At 37.6% G+C, this 17,824-nt stretch overlaps 1 protein-coding gene across 1 annotated transcript in view; it reads left to right on the top strand.

Annotated features, from left to right (window-relative positions):
- Positions 1-17,824, top strand: part of LOC131682967 (uncharacterized) — a 646,631-nt gene that overhangs the window by 604,163 nt on the left and 24,644 nt on the right. Inside the window, exons 18-20 of the mRNA XM_058964798.1 lie at positions 14,004-14,157; positions 14,217-14,415; positions 14,484-14,689. Of these exons, the coding sequence (XP_058820781.1) occupies positions 14,004-14,157; positions 14,217-14,415; positions 14,484-14,689 (559 nt within the window). The remainder of the gene's footprint in view (positions 1-14,003; positions 14,158-14,216; positions 14,416-14,483; positions 14,690-17,824) is intronic.

The following is a 17,824-nucleotide window of genomic DNA, read 5'->3' on the forward strand; positions in this document are numbered from 1 at the left end:
ATTGAACCCGATATCTTGTTATATCAGAAGAAGTCACAAAGCCCCACACTCAACGAACCAACTCCGTTATTGCCACTATCGCAGCAATAACCGAGATTAACTCTATTGTCGAGCAAAGCAACTCCATCATCAAATCAGACCCAAAAATCACAACAAAAGTCTAAAAGCTTCGATTCAACCTAATAAGCTCTTAGTACTGGTCACCATGTTCGATTTCAAGTTAGTCTCTATCTGCTTATCGAGCGCGTGGCTCAGACTTCTGTAGGCATCTCATTATTTTTTAAAAACTTTAATAAACAAGTAACAAAAATCCATCATCATCATAGCGAATATAATAACTTAGTGTGACTAAATGCAAATAATACAAGAGAAAAAAAAATACAATCTTCGTGGTATTACATAGTTATTAGGGTGGGGCATTGTTATATGGAAAAACGTAATCATAGTCACATCAACCGAGCACAGCACTTTTTTGGTTCCTTTTGGGGTCCCAAACAACTGTGCAAAATTTGGGGTCGATTGGTGTTGACCCGGCGTAGCGCATTGCGTTTGAAATTTGTATGGAGATTAGTATGGGAAAACCTACATTTTTGCATTTTTAATTTTACAGACTACAATTCTTCCTTCAGTATGCAAGCAAATAGCTAGAAGTGTAGTCCAGGATATGCTGAACAACTTTGCCGAAGGATGTATGGTGTTAGAATATCTCTAAGCCAAGTTATAGCTGTTCAAAGTTCGATACATCGAATTAAATGTCAAAAATCATTTTTATTGCCAACACTGCCGGTGTACCATGGTATTTCATATAGCATTCCAAAATAACATTATATATTTTAGTTTTACCACATTGGTATGTTTGGATGAATTATTCAAAAGCCTCAGCTCAATTTCATGAGCGTAGGTAGTGGAGCAATAGGGCGTAGTGAGGGGTGAGGGGGGATGGGGGGGACTTTAATATGTAGAAATTCGTACTGAAATGTTGTCGAGGTGGAATGTTCAAATGAATTATTTCAAAACAATTACACAATGTCCTACGCATAATAGTAACGATGAAATAAAACATACTGTATCCCTTTACCTTGACTTTTATCAATAGAAGTTACGTTACAGACTGAATCAACTGATGTCGAGTTGATATGTCAGAGGATTTATTTTGCTTTGCTTAAAGACTGCCGTACAGCGCTGAGCGTCCTGCAATAGCGAACGACAACAGCGTCGAAAGCGAAATGAGAATGTAGGCAAAAAAATTACAGCCGCAGTAAAGGTAGGCATTTTGCATCCTTGGTTTCAGGAATCAGGAATCAGAATATATTGGCTCAAATGGCACGTTCCCCGTACATAGTCGGGGATTTGTGCCTTGCCGTGTGTTTTCATCATTTCCTGAGCGGAAGGAAAGGACAAGGAGGTGTGGGGAAGTAGACTTGGAAGGGTGGGAAAAACAGCACAAAACAAAAAATAAACAACAGGTAAATTAAACTCACAAGTAGTTCAACTTGCCTGCGAATAAGCCTAAAGCTCTTTACCACATTGGATAAGAAACTTTAGTATGTCTCTGAGTTTCAGTCGACCAAACATGGTTTCGTCCATATAAGGACGGCTGAAGACTCGTAATCGCAATTGCGCTAGCGCTGGGCAGTTGCATATCAGATGATATGAAGTTCCGTAGTCGGATTCACAAAGATCACATGAAAAAGACTCAGCGCGCTGAATAGTTGCCATGTGATAATTGAGTTTGCAGTGGCCGGTTAAAGCCCTGGTCAGCATGCCGCAGTGGAGCTTCGAAAAATGTAAGAGATTTTTCGAAACCACTGGGCATGGTTGTTCTAGAAACGCCTTTGTTTGGCGACACGTTTGTAGATTTCTCCAATAATTGCGGTGCTCGGACGAAGCCCAGGACCGTATTTTTTCCCTTATCCAACTTGTCGAAATTGGCAGCGCGGGCTCAGGACCAATGAAGTCAATCGCTGAACCTGCCCTGGCCAATTCGTCAGCCCATTCATTTCCAGTAATACCGCAATGTCCGGGCACCCAGACAAGGTAGATAGTGTTGACAATGCTTAGTTCTTCGATTTGGGTTCGGCACGCGATCACTAGCTTGGACCGGGATTTGTCTGAGCTAAGGGCCTTGATTGCAGCGTGACTATCGGAGCAGAAGTTTATAACTCTGCCGGACAAACTCAGTTGAAGGGCCGATTGCACCCCGCACATAATCGCAAAGATTTCTGCTTGGAATACAGTACAGTATCTACCTAGTGAGTGAGATTGTTCCAGTCTCATTTCACGACAGTAGACACCAGCACCAGCACGTCCCTCCATCAGAGAACCGTCAGTGTAACAAACCACTTGCGTTTGTTGTTGTCTTTCCATAAAGCCAGACAACCACTCCTCTCGAGAGGGAATCTTAACATGGAATGTCCTGTAAGGAAAACTACAAGTGAGTGTAATATCGCTGGGAGCAAGAATATCTTCACCCCATGTAACCATTTGTGACCACAATCGTGTATGACTGGTAGCAAGATCAACATGATTACTGTTCCAAAGCCCAGTAACCTGCAGTCTGTATGCACATGATAGTGCCTCTTGTTTTAAGTGTATGTGTAATGGTTTGATATTTAGAAGTGCCTCAAGAGCAGCAGTCGGAGTCGGGGTGAAAGCACCAGTCAACGCCATGAGCGCCATTCTTTGCAGATGGTTTAGCTTTGACTGGACTGTCACCACCTCTCCCCTCTGCCACCACACAAGGCATCCGTATGACAGTATTGGACGTACAATTGTCGTGTAAATCCAATAGATGTATTTAGGTTTGAGACCCCAGGTCTTTCCAAAAGTTCGTCTGCACTGCCCGAAGGCCATGCACGCTTTCTTGACTCTGAACTCAATGTGAGCAGACCAATTCAGTTTGGAATCCAATATGACTCCAACGTATTTGACTTGATCTGTACACAGCAGCTCAGAATCAAAGAACTGCAAGGGACGAACCCCGGTTGTTATTCGCTTCTTCGTGAAAAGAACCATTGAAGTTTTGCTTGGGTTAACTGATAGTTTAACTTGTCGACACCACTGTTCGACAGCTCTTAATGCCTGTTGCATCAAGTCAAAGATTGTTCCGATGCAAAATCCAGTAATTAGTATTTGGTAATCGTCAGCAAACCCGTAAGTTGGAAATCCAAGCTCATTGAGTTTCTTCAACAAGCCGTCAGCTACTAAGTTCCATAACAAAGGTGACAGAACGCCGCCCTGAGGACAACCGCAAATACTCAACTTCCGTATCTCAGCCTGTCGCAGTGACGAGCAAAGTATGCGGTTACTAAGCATTGCGTTTATCCAACCTGAGATACATGCAGGTATCCCATGACCGCGCGTCGCTTCCAGAATAGACTGGAAGGACACATTGTCAAAAGCACCCTCAATATCTAGGAATACACCCAAGCTAGATTGCTTGAGCGAGAAGGCTTTCTCAATGTTGTAAACAACATCGTGAAGCAGAGTGATCGTGGATTTCCCACACTGATATGCATGTTGCATTTTGTGCAGAGGATATTCAACTAAACTAACGTTCCTGATGTGATGATCGATTATCCGTTCCAAAGCTTTCAGAAGAAAAGAACTTAAGCTGATAGGCCTAAAACTCTTGGCTTCTTCATAGCTTGAGCGCCCCCCTTTGGGAATAAATCTAACAGTTATTTCTCGCCATGCTTTCGGGATATACCCGGTAGCAAGACTGGAAAGCAAAATCTTTTTCAAGACATGTTTAAGAATATCAAATCCCTTTTGCAGTAGCACGGGAAGTATCCCATCTTTTCCGGGTGATTTGTATGGAGCAAAGCTGTCAACTGCCCACTTGACCGATTCAGTGGAAACCAATGTGCGTGCTAGCGCCCACGAGTCCGAATCACCAGAATGAGATCTGTGAACATTGATCAACTCCGGATCGATACAACCTGGAAAGTGTGTGTCGAAGAGACAATTAAGAACATCTTTTTCGTCTGTCACATAAACACCATCTCTGGTTTTCAAGGAGTTCATCTGAAAATCATTCGATTTGGAGAGAATTTTATTTAATCTGCTAGCCTCGTTCAGACTAGAGACATTAGTGCATAGGCTTTGCCAGCCAGCCCGTTCTGCAGATCTAAGACATTTCTTATATGCACTACGAGCTGACCTGAAAGCCCTGGAGTCATCACGCTGACGCCGGTTCCAAGCTCTTCTCATAACTTTCTTCATTCTATCAAGCTCAGCCCTCCACCAAGGGGTTCCCCTAGTCGATTTAACAGTACGAAGTGGACAAGCTTCTTCGTAGGATGCTAATATGAATGAGTTTGTCGTATCCACGACGTCATCTAAGTCGTCTAGTTGACTAATTGTTGGAAAATATCCATGAAATTTAGTCGCTAAGTTTTCCAAAAAGAGGTCCCAGTTTGTAGACTTAGGATTACGATATGTCACCACATTGAAGGTGACATCAAAATGCTCGAAAAATATATATTTATGATCGGATAGAGACGGTTCAGTTTCATTTGGAACCTGCCAATTTCCCAGTTCATGCAAAATTCTATCAGAGCAAAGTGTTATGTCTAACACCTCCTCCCTCCCAGACCTCGCAAAAGTTGGTCGGTTTCCCACATTCAGAATATGGAGATTTGTACTACTTATGTACTCCATCAGTTCAGAGCCTCTCAGATTGATGTCTGAGCTGCCCCAAATGATGTGATGAGCATTCGCATCACTGCCGATAATGAGCGGAAGTCCATTTCTGCTACAATATGATACAACGCTTTTGAAATCATCAGAAGGAGATGATTCGTTATGCGGTAGGTATGCTGAACAGTATATATATTTTTTGTCTACGTTTCCGACAGTCAATGTAACTGTGACAACACAGATATCGCGAGTTGTGAGCTCCGATATGAGACACGCGTCAATAGCCTTATTTGCAAGAATGCAAGCACGAGGCATTTCACGTGGGTTAGTCATGCCTGTCTTGTTGTAAGCAATGAAGGCAGTGTTAAGTAACTTTCCAAAATAGAAGTTTCCTTTATGGAAATACGGTTCTTGAACCAATGCTATGGAAGCTTTACCTTCCTGCATGAGTCGAGATAAATTCATAGTTGCTGTACGTTTATGTTGGAGATTGACTTGTGCTATTCTAACCATTGTTGATTAGAGAACTGTACATTTCATCTCCAACACAAATTGCACAACAACTAGAGGACACCAAGCGAGTTGGGATGTTAACGCATTTAGCGAGCCATATCAGGTTTAAATGGGACATGATCATTTGATTCCCACGATTTGCGAAGAAAATAATGGTCCACTGTGTCAGAGATTCGCATAACACAGCAAGGGCAAAACCCAAAATGCTCCGTGCGCGACTGGCATATTTTAGACCCTCCAATCATTAAGTCCTCGGCACGGAACTACACCTTGACTTAGGGTCTCCTACTTTCAGTCGCCTCCTACAGCGGCGCATCACTACAGCTCTTGCCAGAACGGTAGCCTGTACGAGTACATTTTCCCGTACAGCAGTAGAATACATTTTTGTTTTGTTGCTGTACTCCGACTGTTCGGTGAGTGTGTGGCGTAGTAAAGTTTGTTCTCTCGCTTTGTACACTTTTCTCTGCATAGGCAAAGGGAGAGGCCCGCACACGAAAGCGTTGATGCCGTTGATCATTGTCGTCGTTTGTGATTGAAAATATTGAATAGATTAAAAATATTAAAAAGTGTAAAATAAGGAAAGAGAAGCTGTACCGCTCGCGTCTGGTGGCTGTACTGGGGGCAGTATTTTTTGTCATGTTACTGCTTTGCTTAAAGACTGCCGTACAGCGCTGAGCGTCCTGCAATAGCGAACGACAACAGCGTCGAAAGCGAAATGAGAATGTAGGCAAAAAAATTACAGCCGCAGTAAAGGTAGGCATTTTGCATCCTTGGTTGCCACATTCACTGATTTTCTTGAAAGGATTTGCATAAATCATCAGGTTTGTAGATTAGAAAAATATTTTCTTATGATTCACTGGTAAAAGTACAGAATTAACAAGCGCAAACTTAATACTAGTTAATAAAAGAAACTTTCTAATTAAATTCTTTTTCCATTTTGCATTCGTCCTAATAAGGACGGTTTGTAGTTAACTATGGTGATACAAGACGAAAATATTTTAAAACGATTCAAACCTTGTCGAGGATTTGTTTCTACTGCGTACATACATATGAACATTTCCCTTTCGCAGTTCACACCGAATGAGCACGCTTTGCATCAAGGCGTTCCTATTTATTACCTTTTCATTGCAGATGGAAGCCCGAGCAAATACTCATGGGTTCCAACACCACATAGTCCCTTGAATACACCTTAAACATGGTCCGCGCCAAAATTCACAACCATTAAAACACCATAAAATGGTCTCAGTAACCCATAAATATACCAACATATGGTATTGTATATGGGATCTACCGGACCATGGTGATGGTGTTTTCATGGGTTGAACCCATTTCAAACACCCATGTTAGACCCCATGAGCATGGGGATATTATGGGCTTTTCGTTTGCTCGGGAGGCCATCCTTTTGTGCGATAAATTACAATATTTTCATCATTCGTTTTGGTGTAGCTTTCGCTTAGAGGCAGAGTTGCCACATTCACTGATTTTCTTGGAAGGATTTGCATAAATCTTCAGGTTTGCAGATTAGAAAAATATTTTCTTGTGATTCACTGGTAAAAGTACAGAATTTTCAAGTGCAAACTCAATACTAGTTAATAACAGAAATTTTGTAATTAAATTCTTTTTCCATTTTGCATTCGTCCTTAATAAGGACGGTTTGTAGATAACTATGGTGATACAAGACGAGAATCTTTTGAAACGATTCAAACCTTGTCGACGATTTGTTCCTACTGCGTACATACATATGAACATTCCCCTTTCGCAGCTCACACTGAATGAGTACGCTTTGCATCAAGGCGTTCCTATTTATTAACTTTTCGTTGCAGATGGAAGGCCATATTTTTGTACGATATATGAAAATATTTTCATCATTCGTTTTGGTGTAGCTTTCGCTTAGTGGTAGAGTTGCCACATTCACTGATTTTCTTGGAAGGATTTGCAAAAACCTTCGCGTTTGTAGATTAATTTGAAAAATATTTTCTTATATAATAATTATTTTAAATTATACAAATTAATAAAAGGAACTTCCTAGTAAAATTATTTTTCCATTATATATTTATACTAAGGACGGTTTACATATAACTATGACACAAATCCATCTACCATTAACAGCGCTAACGAAAAATATGCACCACTGATTCTTTACAAATATTTTGTTAGTCCTGAAAAGGACTGTTGACAACAATTTACGCGTGAATTTACTTATCTTCCTCGGGCAGTTTTCTTGGCAGGTTTGGCGGCCTTCTTTGGCTTTGGGGTCTTCGGCTTGTTATCTGCAGCCTTCGATGTTTTGGTGGCATTTTTAGTGGCAGTTGCTACCACCTTTTCAGTGACTGCGTTTCTTAGCCTAGGCTTTTTGGCCTTCTTACCGCTATCACCTCCACCAACGTTTTTCTTCTGTTATGCACTGCGTCTTACACACGTCTGTTATGCACTGCGTCTTACATACGTCTGGCTTTGAGAAAAGTTGCGACACCCCTATTTATAGGTTTTATCATTAATGTTGATTTTCATTTATTGTAGTTTTTGAACTATTTAAACAAATTTTATATAGCAAACAACGTATCGGCAGCAAGCGTTGAAGTTTTTTATCTGATTTATAAATCAAGATTTGCAATCCGTTTAGTAGAAGGAAAGTTATTAAGGTTCAAAATGTACGTAACGCTTTCGCTAATTTGCACTACTATCGCTTTCTCGCTCGTTCTCGTGCGATCATGAGCCTTTCCTTTTCGCCCGGCTTCTAATGGCATAACCAAAACTAATATGCCGGCTTTGCCCACCAACTACTCTCTTCAAGCAACCCAATACGAAAAATCATAGGAACAAACATGTAGTGGACCTATATATATAAACTTTTCATTATTTTATTGTTCAGTTGATGCACCATATTGACGGCTCTATGCGGGATGGGCTGAAAATTTTCACTTTTCCGAGTCGTTTTCGAAAGATTTTTCAAAACACTATTTTTCCGTTTATAATGATTGTCCTACATATTCCAAGATTTAATACAACATTGGTACAAATATTTTCGACAAAATGCCGAAGAAATTGATTAAATCCATTCAGTACAACAAAAGGTATAAGCGTTCAAAATCTTACATCATTTTTCTTCCGAAATTTTTAAAAGGGGCCCCTATATTGAAAGGTAAGTCGTTTGTCACGACAAAAAGACGCTAATCCATACTACAGTACATCCCTTCGAAAGTGAACTCAATATGATAGGAAATCTGAGGGTTATGATTGAGTTCAGAACTCTGTAATGGACCAATAGATCATTTACAGATCAGGATCCCATTCCCACAATTTTTCAAAGGTCCTCAACAAAACAACAGATTACCAATGTACTGATCAGATAATTATTATTGTAATATTGAATAAAATCAGTTAGCATCAATAAATGTTTAACTTCAATCAAATTATTTGCTTTGGGTGGGGCTGGTGTTAAGCCCCAAAGCCTCCTCTTGACTACACCGCTGCTTAGAGTTATGTATTTCGCTTTTTTCCGATATATGTTTAAGATCGATCCGATAGTTACAAAATAGAAAATTTGCATTCAGAAAGTTCGGGTAAATGAAAATGTATACCAATAAGTGATCAAATTCCATCTAGACAACTTGGAATCGTTCGGTGATTATTTCGTAGATAGAAAAATGAAGCATTGAAATTCGTTTTATCGCAATAATATTTGGCTTATTTAAATGGATTATAGCTATATTGAACAATAAATAGGGGACAAAGGGTAATCCAAGTTGCTGAAGGCACCATCTCAGTACAACCACTTCCAAGGAAATTTATGAAAATATCTCACTCTTAGGGGGATTTATCAGTAAAATAACAATACCAAAAGAAAGGGCATATTGTATCCATTAAATTTTCCGAAGATACTATTGAACTAAAATTTGCCGTTTCGACGTTAATAATAGATTTCATTTTTTTGGTCTATGAGAAATGCTAAAAACCTTTCGTCCGTATTTAATGTTAAATATCTCTTTTGATAATAGTCCGATTTCAACAACCTATAGCTCGTTCGAATGGTGTTTGTATAATCTTTCTAAAAATATATAAAGTGTTCATCTAAGTCATCAATTTTGGCGGACAATTTAAAAAACTACAAAATTCACCGTTTTTACACTTTCAAGCATTCATATCTTAGAAACTAAACATCAGAATCCAAAACAAATTCATGGCGTTCGGTTTGGGTGATAGGCCTTTCATTAAAAATTGGTTTGGATAAGATCGGCTCAGCCATTACTGAGAAACACGAATAAGAGTTTGTCCGTTGTATACACACAGACACACACAGACATTGTCCCAAATCGTCGAGCTGAGTCGATTGGTATATAATACTCGGCCCTCCGGGTTTGAGCGAATTCTATACATTTCTTTTATAAGAAATGTAAAAAGGAATAATGATTTGCAACCAATGTTTATTAACCCTAGAACGTTGCACTTGTGTTTTCCACCCTAGAACGTTGAACTGGGGTAAAAATGTACCCCACGCCTTTGATCGCAATTTTCGCTGGTAAAATTGCAAACAAAGGAAATGTTACATCATTTTCTTCGCTTTTTAATTGCGAAAGCAGCTGCGTAAGTGAAAGCACGGAATTTATTGAATGAATGATACAATTTCGATATTTTTAAAAATAAGTGCAATTATTTTGGAGAGTGGAAAAAACCTCGAAATGGGGTGGAAATTGAAATGAAAAAAATTATTTCTGGCCAGTAATACATTGGTAGCACGCTATGTTACTGTTACAGCAGTAATTGTGCGCAAATTATACTTGTTACTATGTTTTAATTGCCGCAAGGTTCTACTGTATCGATTTTGTTGACTATTTTCGGCAAATTTGAGACTAAGAGAAACGAAAGCAATGAAATTGAAAGACGGATAGGTATTCTAGAGCGAATCAGTTATAAACTTAGAACGGAAAACTAGAACTAGGCAGGCTCATATGGGCACGATCGAAAGGAAAAGGTTTTGGAAAAAACCTCGAAATGGGGTGGAAATAGAAATGAAAAAAATTATTTCTGGCCAGTAATACATTGGTAGCACGCTATGCTACTGTTGCAGCAGTAATTGTGCGCAAATTATACTTGTTACTATGTTTTAATTGCCGCAAGGTTCTACTGTATCGATTTTGTTGGCTATTTTCGGCAAATTTGAGACTAAGAGAAACGAAAGCAATGAAATTGAAAGACGGATAGGTATTCTAGAGCGAATCAGTTATAAACTTAGAACGGAAAACTAGAACTAGGCAGGCTCATATGGGCACGATCGAAAGGAAATGTGAAGAATTTTTTGCCTTCTGCAGAGTAGGGTGAAACGCCCAACTCCTACTCTGCAGAAGGCAAAAAAAAATTCTTCACATTTCCTTTCGATCATGCCCATATGAGCCTGCCTAGTTCTAGTTTTCCGTTCTAAGTTTATAACTGATTCGCTCTAGAATACCTATCCGTCTTTCAATTTCATTGCTTTCGTTTCTCTTAGTCTCAAATTTGCCGAAAATAGCCAACAAAATCGATATGCAAATTATACTTGAGAGCCATTGCTTTGAAAAGCTATAAAACATAAACAATTCAACAATAGCAATCAACAAACATGAGAACGATTTTTTGTTCCGCTTCAAAATTAATTTAATATATTATGTTAATTATATAATACTAATTGTTACTTATGTAGTAAAATAATCAGTATTTAACCTGGTATTGTCACGAATCACATTTTCATGACAGTACCAAACCTAACACTAACACTAACGGCAACCGTAAACTGGGGTACAAATGTACCCCACGCCAACTATGACACCTGCTTCTACGAAGGCTATAAGCAAACTGGCTATACCACCTTTTCCTACTCTTACTAGGAACTCTAAATTGAATTATGGTTAGGGTCCCAGGTCGGAAAATGCCGAATACTCGTCTTTACATGACTCCAAAGAAGGCGTGGGGTGCATTTGTACCCCAGTGCAACGTTCTAGGGTTAAAAATAGAATCGGACGAAAATTCTGTTAACTGTAAAGGCTTTTGCTCCGACGAATATCATGCTGAATGTGTTGCACTCACGGTAGAAGAGGCACTTAGCTGTATATAACAGCAGAACATCTTATGGATGTGTACGCCTTGCAACGACATCATGATCGATACTCGTCACTTCGAGGAAATTTCTAAGAAACGAATGTTGCTATCGGTGTCTGCCGGCTTTGTACCCGGGCGATCTGCTATTGCTGCTGTGTACAGAAAATCACAGACTGAAACCTGTGCATTGAATTCATTTCAAGAGGTGCGCCAATTGAAGCAATAGGTCGCGTCTATCAACGAAACGATTGCTGGTAGATCGTATGAAGTTACCCAATCGTTTACTGACTAAAGCTCTCCTTCAGACCAATCTTTTCCGTTTTCGTCAATCCAACTGGAGCATGGCTCCCGAAACGTTTCTGGTCCTGGTAATTTGTCTAACTCGTAACCGAGCTCCTCCGCTAACCTCTGCTGGCTATTCTTCACGTGAGTGAAAAGTTCAGTTACTGAAAGGAACATCGCGGATATGGTAACAAAATCGCTCGGTAAGAGCTCTGCCGTTGTGAAAAAAAACTTGTGCCAGACTGGAGAGAAGTAGCTTCGATGTCTTTCATTTCGTTCAAGGTTGGAGTAGATTGGAAATTGAGAAATGCTGTATTGTCGCCGTCAATTTGGCTGACAGGGACTTGCTTTCGGGAATTTCCTGAGAAATTAAACGTATGGGAACCTACAGAATAACTGTTTTTGTGTATGTTAAGTTATGTACATTTGATATGCTGTGTGTATTGTGATGAATAGTAGTTATGTAATTAGTTTTAATAGCAATCTGCATGGCACTTTGTGTCAAAGATGAAGTTGAATAAATGAGACTGGAAGGTGAAGTATATTTTTCAATATTTAGAGCCATAGTACTCAAGGGAGAGCAAGGTGTTGAAGGGAGAAAGTTTAGAAAAGCGTGGAAGGATCATATATGCAAGCTTAGAGCTCACCGGCGACTTAACCTTTTGTCTGCTACCGTAGGAGTCAGGGTCTTTTGGCATTAGAAATGCGAATCACCTGAGTCTACGGCATGTCCGGACAAGCGTAAAGTAACTTGTTACTTCATGCTGTCCGAACCGACAAAAAGTTAAGTCACGGTAAACTTCCACACTAAGCATTTGCGACGTTGACTCATTGAAATGAGCCAGTTTTGTTTGTTCCCTCACCAATTGCCAGCCTGAGTGATTTTATTTTATCGACTATTGTGACTGTCTCAGCGTCTGTGATATATGGTCACATGTGTTGCTGATTTGCACGGTGTCGGCAGCTTGGGTGAACAAAGCTGCAACGATGGATCCCCATCACGGTAAGTTCTATTTTTACCATTTTTTTATTAACCATTTTGTTAACAGTTTTTACGACATTTAATTAGCAAGGGACTGGAAGGTGAAGTATATTTTTCAATATTTAGAGCCATAGTACTCAAGGAAGAGCAAGGTGTTGAAGGGAGAAAGTTTAGAAAAGCGTGGAAGGATCATTTATGCAAGCTTAGAGCTCACCGGCGACTTAACCTTTTGTCTGCTACCGTAGGAGTCAGGGTCTTTTGGCATTAGAAATGCGAATCACCTGAGTCTACGGCAGGCCGTGAGCTCTAAGCTTGCATATATGATCCTTCCACGCTTTTCTAAACTTTCTCCCTTCAACACCTTGCTCTCCCTTGAGTACTATGGCTCTAAGTATTGAAAAATATACTTCACCTTCCAGTCCCTTGCGAATTAAATGCCGTAAAAACTGTTGACAAATTGACTCAATAGGTCGTTAACAAAATGGTTAACAAAAAAAAGGTAAAAATTGAATAAATGAATAAATAAATAAATAAACATATAATTAGTGCGTAACAGCCAACTGTCAAAATTCTCTTTGAATGGAAATTTCGGACAAACCGTTACTAGCTCAGCAATTAATGAAAGAGAAAATATTTCTCTTTTGTTTACTGCCAACATCTGTGATTAGCGAGTAACCGTTTGTCCGGAATTTTCATTCAAAGTGAATTTTAACAGTTAGCTTATAAGCCCTAATTATATGTTCGTCGAGAATTGTGCCTTTCTCATTTATCCAAACTATGATTCAATAGCTGGTTATGTTCAATACAGTCTTCCCTGCGCGGTACACAGGTACAACCAGGTTTTGTGTTTCGTTTTGTGCTCATGCTTCGGGTTCGTACCGCACTTAGCAATTTGTACCTAAACTTGTACCTGATTCATGAGTCCGGTTGATTTCATTCGAAATAAGTTGTAATTCGTCGTCGCTTAATTCATTATCACAATACCTTTTATAAAGTTAAAGTTAATCAACAATTTATGTCAAACTTACTCAACATTTTGCTGCATACGGAGATTTTGAACATTTTTACAGGCGAGTCGTGATAGTAAATAAACATGACAAACATGATCTGATCATGACGAAAATGATTGCACATTTTTGACGTGTCCTAGTATTTCCTACAAGTATAAATATCTGGGCTGGGCCGATCGAGTATTCGGATACAAATTGCTGAGTACGGTACATGCACGAAGCAAAGGCAAACCTAGACAGAGCGAGTACAAGAGTTCGGTGATGTACGCGTACCCAATATGTTTGCACCCGGCGAGAGCTTGGTGAGGTCCAGGGAACACTGCAACAGACCTTCACTTTTCTCATATTTATTAATTTCCGCAATGTGAACTTCTCTTTAGGTAAAATACCATAAGTGTAGAGAAGAACAATTTTCCCTATATTTTTCAAACTAATTGAAATGTATATATAATCTTCCGCCTCATAATAATTTATAGTCATAATATCTTCATAATAATTTACAGACTAGTAAAGAGGAATGTATGAATCCTTGTGCAAACGTACAAGCAGACCAGCAGCATTGTGACCCCAATGCATTCTGCATCCTAATGCCAGATTCTTTCGACTTCAAATGTGAGTGCAGAGCAGGATTCAATGGCACGGGAATGCAATGTACAGGTATTACAAAAAAAAATCAAATACTCTCCTTGTTACACAAATAAACATGTGCTCTACAGATGTGTGTGACGCATTTTGCGAAAATGCCGGTCAATGTGTGAAAGACATAAAGGGCATTCCATCCTGTAGATGTAAAGGATCCTTTACTGGCGTCAAGTGCACCGAACGATCCGAGTTTGCTTACATTGCGGGTGGCATTGCTGCTACAGTGATTTTTATAATACTGATCGTATTGTTAATTTGGATGATCTGTGCTAGGTAAGCGAAAACAATCATTCAGCGCTGTTGATTCTTGAACGTCAATTTAATATTTCCATCCATTGTAGAGCGAATAAACGACGTGATCCCAAAAAGATATTATCGCCAGCTGCAGATCAAACTGGATCACAAATCAACTTCTACTATGGAGCCCACACCCCATATGCAGAGAGTATAGCTCCCTCTCACCACAGCACTTATGCCCACTATTACGATGACGAGGAAGATGGATGGGAAATGCCAAATTTTTACAACGATAGCTACATAAAGGAAGGTACGTAAAAGCTATATAAGCCCTATCCCATCCGCGACATTGTTCATTCGCCTATTAGAAAATAACATTATTGAAGCGCAAAGCAAACATTACCTTAAAATAATAGTGTAAGGCACACATCTGAAGCGGTGCTCTGAAGCATCATCAGGCAGGTAGGATGCTTTTGTAAATTATGTAAATTTTCCACGATTTTTTTGTAATGGGTATATATTTTAATATTTGTGCAAGCAATTCCGCTTAACAAAATCGTTTGAGTGAACCTAGACTAGTTTAAAAGGAATTACGTTAAATTGGATGATATGACGTGAAATATTTTCGATCTCTTGTCAGACATAGTGGAATAAAACAATTATGTACAAAATGGTTTGGGTTATATAATCAAAACAAATATTAACATTCTGAAGAATATATTTCCCTTATTTGATATCTGAATTGGTAAATATTCGATGCACGGAAAAGTTCCCGAGTTATCAGTGGTTGAAAACTGTTCAATTCTATAAAATTCAAAAACTCAACAAATATATCATATTCAGTCAAAACAATAAGTTTTAACTAGAGAATGCAAGAAAAACTTTTCGAAGGATTTAAAATTTTGGTTGTAAATATGACGTGTATTCTGCAAATGCTAGAAGCGAATTATTTTTATTAAAGTACGACAAAGACCCAAAAAATCTTTCAAAAAAGCCCTGAGTGAGCAGGAAAAAATGTATAAAACCCAACGTCTCAGGGAACGGGTATGGACTGCCACCCGACCAGCTAAAACCACTGCGCTTGCCCAGAACCGGATTCCTCCCCGGTATCTTACGGCATTACTTCGGGAAGGGTTTTTTATGTGCATAGCACCCACTCTAATCCAACTACTTAGTAGTTAGTTTCTTCAGTAGGATTACAGCACCACTAAAGAGTGCCACACCACCAGTTCTCGAACATCAACGGAGGCTGGTAGTTTCTGCATAGCAATTGGAAAGCTAGCTGTAGGTCGAGACTTACTGCTCTTTTCCTACGAAGACAATCTGGGAGGCAAACTTCAGGTTGTCTAATTTACCGAGCTCTTCGGTCCCCTTGTATCATTTAGCAGCACGACTCGGCTCCCTTGTACCATTCAGCACAACTTACTCGTTAAGATCCTGACTTGTTCGCGAACTACTCGGTTTAGTCCCCGACGGTGGACCTAGCCCATTCCGACAGAGAATTCTCGGACGAGAAAAGTTCTCCCGAAACCGAGCCAACCAACGAGGTGTCGAGGTCAGTTCGGAGATTCTGGTTCACTGGTACCCCGACGACCCGCGACTGGTGATCTCCCGTCGCGGTCTACTCAGTCTAGTCCCCGGCGCACAGCGGGACGAAATTCAAAAAAGCCGGACAATCATATTTGCAACAAAACTATTAGTTATAGTATTTCGATGTCTTCAGGCAGGCTTCATTTTTCGAGCAATTTAATATGATGTTGGCAAACTTTGATTTAAGGGGGTATATATTCAGATGAAAAACTTAACTTTTTCAATTACTGCTGAAATTGTAAAGTGTCTCGGGAAAGTGTGTAGAGAATTTATTGTGAGAAACTTTGTCGAAGATATAAAATGTTATAAAGTGAAAAAGATGTACATGTCGATATATCCCCTTTAAAGGTGTTTTTTCGATTTGTTTTTTTTTATTTGATTTTTGACATTTTTGTAATGTTTCGGAAAGTTTTGAATGCTTCAAAAACCACACTTTTATGTTTATGTTAATGTTAATGTTAATGTTAATGTTAATGTTAATGTTAATGTTAATGTTAATGTTAATGTTAATGTTAATGTTAATGTTAATGTTAATGTTAATGTTAATGTTAATGTTAATGTTAATGTTAATGTTAATGTTAATGTTAATGTTAATGTTAATGTTAATGTTAATGTTAATGTTAATGTTAATGTTAATGTTAATGTTAATGTTAATGTTAATGTTAATGTTAATGTTAATGTTAATGTTAATGTTAATGTTAATGTTAATGTTAATGTTAATGTTAATGTTAATGTTAATGTTAATGTTAATGTTAATGTTAATGTTAATGTTAATGTTAATGTTAATGTTAATGTTAATGTTAATGTTAATGTTAATGTTAATGTTAATGTTAATGTTAATGTTAATGTTAATGTTAATGTTAATGTTAATGTTAATGTTAATGTTAATGTTAATGTTAATGTTAATGTTAATGTTAATGTTAATGTTAATGTTAATGTTAATGTTAATGTTAATGTTAATGTTAATGTTAATGTTAATGTTAATGTTAATGTTAATGTTAATGTTAATGTTAATGTTAATGTTAATGTTAATGTTAATGTTAATGTTAATGTTAATGTTAATGTTAATGTTAATGTTAATGTTAATGTTAATGTTAATGTTAATGTTAATGTTAATGTTAATGTTAATGTTAATGTTAATGTTAATGTTAATGTTAATGTTAATGTTAATGTTAATGTTAATGTTAATGTTAATGTTAATGTTAATGTTAATGTTAATGTTAATGTTAATGTTAATGTTAATGTTAATGTTAATGTTAATGTTAATGTTAATGTTAATGTTAATGTTAATGTTAATGTTAATGTTAATGTTAATGTTAATGTTAATGTTAATGTTAATGTTAATGTTAATGTTAATGTTAATGTTAATGTTAATGTTAATGTTAATGTTAATGTTAATGTTAATGTTAATGTTAATGTTAATGTTAATGTTAATGTTAATGTTAATGTTAATGTTAATGTTAATGTTAATGTTAATGTTAATGTTAATGTTAATGTTAATGTTAATGTTAATGTTAATGTTAATGTTAATGTTAATGTTAATGTTAATGTTAATGTTAATGTTAATGTTAATGTTAATGTTAATGTTAATGTTAATGTTAATGTTAATGTTAATGTTAATGTTAATGTTAATGTTAATGTTAATGTTAATGTTAATGTTAATGTTAATGTTAATGTTAATGTTAATGTTAATGTTAATGTTAATGTTAATGTTAATGTTAATGTTAATGTTAATGTTAATGTTAATGTTAATGTTAATGTTAATGTTAATGTTAATGTTAATGTTAATGTTAATGTTAATGTTAATGTTAATGTTAATGTTAATGTTAATGTTAATGTTAATGTTAATGTTAAT

Source organism: Topomyia yanbarensis, chromosome 2, assembly GCF_030247195.1.
Source record: "Topomyia yanbarensis strain Yona2022 chromosome 2, ASM3024719v1, whole genome shotgun sequence".
Lineage (NCBI taxonomy): Eukaryota > Metazoa > Arthropoda > Insecta > Diptera > Culicidae > Topomyia > Topomyia yanbarensis.